The sequence below is a fragment of the Salminus brasiliensis genome, chromosome 5, assembly GCF_030463535.1.
Source record: "Salminus brasiliensis chromosome 5, fSalBra1.hap2, whole genome shotgun sequence".
In the NCBI taxonomy this organism is placed as follows: domain Eukaryota; kingdom Metazoa; phylum Chordata; class Actinopteri; order Characiformes; family Bryconidae; genus Salminus; species Salminus brasiliensis.
The window spans coordinates 20,897,410-20,903,409 of record NC_132882.1 but is presented as its reverse complement, the minus strand read 5'-3'; the positions used below and the strand labels follow the sequence as shown (position 1 = coordinate 20,903,409).

Sequence of the window (6,000 nt, the reverse complement as noted above, 5' to 3'; positions counted from 1 at the left end):
ATGATTCCACAAAAAACTGGCATAGAATATTTATTTTCAGCAAACATTTAAGCTTCAATTCTGAGAGTAACAGAAAAAAACACCAATATGTGAGGGGAAGCACAGGTATCAATAAAGTTTTAACTACTTAAGCATACATGCCCTATTACACTTGGAGCTTCTTACATTAGAATAGTTACATTAATAGGTTAGTGGAATTATGTGCATAGTTTTGGAACCTGAACCTTTGGAGCCTTAAATATGCCATTGTTTTTAAGCCATTTTATTAATGTGTCTAGCCTTCATATTTTTGCCCTTTGATCTTGTCTGCAGATTTTAACTTTATTTTTCTACCTGGTGTTTCAATCGATAACTCTTTTGCACCTGCCCGCTGTGCCACAATATTACATAGCAAGTGACAATTGGCAGATGTCATATTTGTTACTTCTGTCAGGTAGAAAATGAAAGTTCATGTTCATGTTCATGTTCAAGAAAGATTGCAGGATGCCTGTGGGAGAAAGCTGGCTGCACTTCCTGAGTGCACCTGAGCACACTCATGTTGGGGGGTCAGAAGAGGGCAAAAACAATGACAACCTCACTCCCATCAATGAAATAGCAGTAATAATAATCATTATTATTAATAATAAATAATAAGCATTGGTGCAGCTCCAGATGCTGGTGTGGTCCTTCAGGGGGTTTACAATAGTGGAGTTAAAAATGATTGAAATTATTTCATATTTAGATTTGCCAACAGAGTACATCCAGGACACCTCATCAGATACCATCAAAAAGATCGAGAAAAGGGGTGAGAGATGGGAGTGGGAAGAAAAGGGAAAGAAGTGAAAATGACAGCGAGCGGGGTGAGAAAAAGAGGAATAGGGTGAAGGAGAGGGAAAGCTGCATCCCACGGAGTCAACGCAAGAATTTATGGTCAGGAAGGGGGATGAAAGTGTAATTTACGGTGAACTCTCTACCGTTGTCCTGCCCTCTCCTCTGTAATGAGAAACGGCTGTTGGGGTTGCGGGGCGCAGGCCTCACTAGACTCCTCCCCCTGGCGATGACACATCATTAGTTTTTATTTCTGTCTCAACTTTTACAGCTCTCGCCCGGGCGCCAACTATTGCTGTGTGCGTTTCAACCTGCAGTCACTGCCTTGCATTAACGCAGCACGCACACACTTCCACCTCCCAAGATGGTGTCCCGTTGCTCAAAGTCATGGCCTGGAAGCACCGATTCCCAGAACTTAATGTGATAATGTATCACCTGCACATGCTTTTCCTCTACTACACCACCCCAACCGTTCAGAAAAAACATCAATGCAGGGATTTTCTCAAACCTGTGGATTGTAGTGTGATAAACTGACTATTGTTTCACCTGCTCTATAGACTACTCTGTAAATAAATATGCCCGAAACTTGTGTTAATGCCAGCAATGAGATCATAGTGCTACTTCTGATTTAAAAAGATAAAAAGACCAATAAACTTTGATGTCTTATGAGTTACTTATGAGATATTTTATTATATATGTTATACTGTATATATTGGTGCTGTCACGCACCAAAACCTCTTCGCTTCAAAATGGCAACTTTACAGGAGAAGGAAAAACCTTCTTAACTTTTAATAAAACCCAATGTCAAATTATTTTATTCTAAGTCATTTTGGAGAATTTCTATTGGTCTATTGATCATGAGATTTGGACACAATGTAAAGAACAACTGACCAATTCTAATTATATCAAGAAGCAAAAAACGTTAAAAATGGAATTACATGTAGTGTATTTTACCGTGCATGTACATTTCTGCCATGCATCTCAAAATGACTGTAAACTGTTCCAGGCATTAGGCGAGAGCAGTAGGAAAGAACAGTCTTGGCTTCAAACCATAGTCATATTTGTATATCCTATTTGAAACTGATGAGGTATCAGCTATCACCGTTGTGAACAATTCTAACTCACATTAAACCTGACTTACTTTGTTTACATTCTGTATATTAAACTATGCAGAACCTTTAAAAAACTGCCGATTAATCCTAGCCAATAGCATGCACATATAGGAATGGGGAGACAAAAAAGGAAAATGATGTTCCTACTGAACAATTTACACTTTGAGCTTAAGTTAGGAAATTACTTGTTCTAGAAAATTAAGTTAAACTCTATTTAATATGAAATCTAATGAAAAGTGTAGCCACATAAAGATGGGCAGTTCAAAGTCACAGAGAACGTGTAAAAATGTATTTACTGCATCCACATTTTATTGAAATACATTGTACATTTTATTTTATGCAGGAGTATCAAATAATAAGATATACAATGACATAAAGTATATTGTATTAATAATGTAATCAGAATCAACAGAAACCAAAGTCAACAATTTCAGTGTTAGAATTCACATCATGAATGTCCATGGTGAATTTCTACTGGAGAAAGCAAGTATTTGTGTCAAGCAAAAAAACCAAAAAAACGCTACTGTCTGCTAAATGCTAAAACTGTCATTGAAAATGAACTTGACTGATATTGGTGTTTAATGCAGAGCATCATGGATTATGTGCTAAATATATCTGACCCTGTTGCAAACATATATGCATAATAACTGAGCAGCCATATTGTATGTAGATTGCTGTATGGTATGTAGAGGCTAGTGTAATATCTGTGCTGGTACAATGTTCCTATTGATTATTCTTTTTTTCTTTTTTTCACTTCTAGTGGGCTTTCACACACACATGTACTGTGACCTAACACAGACATATGGTACATGCTCCAAACAACACATTTGCATGGATGGAGTTCATCCCCACACCATTCTGAACATTCACACAACCTTATTCTTCCTCGTTCCTCCTGAACTAAACACAGGCATTAACGCACATGTACACACACTCAAACACAGGTCACGTACAACTGAACAAATACACACTTTACATTCGTCTGATCATTATTCTGTGCGGATTACTGTGTGTTGTTTGATCAGCCTCTTGTTATACATGGTCAGCTAAAGCGAATATGAAAGTGGAAAGCTCTGTCTAACAAACTGTTGCTTGAGTTTGTTCTAGCCTTACGTGTTGTCTTACGGACAAATCGATTTTGAAACATTTTATCAAAAGAAATGATTGTTATCAAAATAAATTCTTTCTCTCTCTCAAACCACAAATTAGTTCCAGTGACTTGCCTTTGTTTCATCATAAAATACAAATACAAAACTAAAGTTTCTTGATAGTGTTCATTTTCTCCGGGCCTGCTTACACAAACGGTGCTCCAACAGACACCATCTGTTCAGTACCTGTCAGAAAAGTAAGCAGAGCCGACACTGGAGCAGGAAAACCAATTAAAGTGTGATTAGGAAAACACGAACAAGGATGTTAACGGCTTTTAAATGTTCTTAAATCATGGAACGATGGAACACTTAATTTGAAGAGTCTTCCATAGCGCAACTAGAGAAGTCTTTAATCCTTTGATCAAATGCAAATGTGGGACGTACAAAACATCTCATCCGCCAAACACTCGTTACGGGCTGGCTGACAAAAGGGCAACCTTCAGAAGTACAGTCTTTCAAAGTGCTTCCAACTGCACAGACAAATGCCTTTTCCCTACTCCTTGCCTAGCTTAATACAGTACATAGTTCATTATTTATTGCAGCAATCCTCCAGTTCTCTTTGAGCATTTTTTGTGAATGTGCAGCAGCATTTTTCCTTTTCAGTTTGACTCTCCTTTCCGCTTGTTAGTCCACCACTACACGCCACTGCAAGGTTAGGTCACGGTGCTTGTTATAATGGATGGGGCAGTAGTAGCAGGGTTTTGGACCTTTTTCCTTTTTCCACCGCCTTTGTTGTTCTCTTTGGAGTCCCGGCCACGGTTTTTGCCATTTGATGCTCCTTTGTTCTTTGAAGGCGGTGCCTTGTCTCCTGAATAAGATCAAATAATATTATTATTAGAACATTTGGGAAACATGGACTACTGCTTTGGTTTAGTCTGAAGAAACATTTATAGGTAAAATCACTCATGTTACTTTTACCAGTAATGAACAGGCAGCTGTGAAACAGTATTATAAGGAGGCACACATTTATACTGGCAATGAAAATTATTTTCTTCTCTTTTAATTACTGAGTAAATATCCTTATTTTATTCTATATAAAAATGTAAAAGGGCTTATGTAAGTTAGGTAATATATGAATATGAATGATTTTTTTAGGACACTGGCCAATTTCATTTATCATAGAACAGACAATACAGAACCTGGAAGCAACTACAGGGTGAGGTAACTGCATAGACAAAAATAGCTGGATTGGTGTCGGCCTATTTTGGCAATTTAGTATTTTAATGTATCTTTTTTTTTTAAATGATGTTCCTTTATGTAGCATTAAATAAATTTTTGGATTTTGCCTATTCCTACTTATCATGTACTGAGCAAACTGTGTGACAATGCATACAATCATGCAGATACTGGCCAGCAGTGTTCACATCAACCATTAAAAGTATGTAAACTGTTAGTACTAGACAGATTGATTTCAGTCATTTTATAATTACTGATCTTCTGGGATTTTCAGCACAATAGTCTTTAGTTTTTACTTAGAAAAACATCCAGTGGGTGGCAGAAATGTTCTGTGGACAGAAATGCCTTGTTGATGAGAGAGGTCAATGGATGGCCAGACTGATTCAAGCTGAATGAAAGCCTAAAATAACTCAGATAACCCTTCTATAATTATAGTAAGCAAAAAAGCATCTTAGAATGCACAAAACATTGAGTTGGGCTCCAACAGAAGAAGCCCACATTGAGTTCCAATTCTTTCAGCCAAGAACAGAAAGATGAGGCTGCAGTGGGAACAGGCTCACCACAACTGGAAAGTTGAAAACGGGAAACTAAGGCCAGATTTGACTTCTTTTCTGGAACACAGATGGCAGGCCATAATTTACCCATCTGCTACTGGCTACTTTCAGCATGATAATGCATCATGTCACAAAGGCAAAGTCGTCTCAACTGGTTTCATGAACTTGACAAGGAGTTAACTGTTCTTCAGGGGGCTTACCAGTCACTGAATCCCATGGAATACCTTTAAGATGTTAGAAAAGGACATTCACAGCAAGAAAACCCTGCAGGAATTGCATGATGCCCTCATGTCAACATACCCCAGAATCAAAAAGGATTGTTTTCAACATCCAGTGGAATCTGTGCCATAAATAATTGAGGCTGTTTTGAGAGGAAGCACTACAGTCTCCCTAATAGATCACATCAGCCATCATTAAGCTTACATGTTAAAGCTTCTTTTCACTTTTATCAAATCTGACTCTAAAGAAGAGTTCAGTGTTACATCTAAACGTTATCATGATGCAACCCAGCACCATATGGAGCTGACAAGGAACACATAACAGCACTCCGTACACCATAACTGTGGCCCAGACAGTAATAATCAAGGCCTTGTGAGGGTTGACGCCCTGAGCTGGAGAAGTCTCAACACTCAGGGAGACAAAGCTTGAAGGAACATAATGGCCTTTATAAACACTGGAGCCGGCTAAGGTGAGACACTTTTCCAACAGCCTTTCTCTCTGCTGCCTCTTGCAGCTAAGCTCCGTGTGTGTATGTGTCTGTCACTTATTTTAAGTGCATAACTACTTCATCAATGCAAACATCCATTAGAGATGCTTTCAGAGGCCTGGGGTCAAAGAGAGAAATACGACCAAGTCTGAATGTGAAATGTTCCAATTAAAAATCCAGGATATGATAAGTTCCAAGACTAACACAGCTCTGAATATCAATAGAATTTTTACAGTCATTTATATGCAGAACATGCTCTCTCAACCTGTATTAGAATGCTGCAAGGACACTGGACGGTTGCTGCCATTTTTACTCAACTTTAGTTTTTGTGTAGTTTCACTACATGTTTTTGCTAACAGCAGATGTTCACTGTTCACACTATTCTCTTCAGAGCTATATCCATTTTAGTTTAAACCAAAACAACTCCAAAAGTGCTATAGGAGGAGTTTGCAAGGAAGGCTTTGGAGCTGATGCTTCCTTACTCAAATAATTACTCT

General features: G+C 38.1%; 1 protein-coding gene across 4 annotated transcripts in view; it reads right to left on the bottom strand.

The window, feature by feature from the left end:
• Positions 1-2,220: 2,220 nt before the first annotated feature.
• Positions 2,221-6,000, bottom strand: part of rspo1 (R-spondin 1) — a 28,150-nt gene continuing 24,370 nt past the window's right edge. For all 4 annotated transcript variants that reach the window (XM_072679832.1, XM_072679831.1, XM_072679834.1 and 1 more), the window contains exon 6: positions 2,221-3,875. In XM_072679832.1, coding sequence (XP_072535933.1) covers positions 3,721-3,875 — 155 coding nt within the window. In that variant the 3' untranslated portion in view covers positions 2,221-3,720. The remainder of the gene's footprint in view (positions 3,876-6,000) is intronic.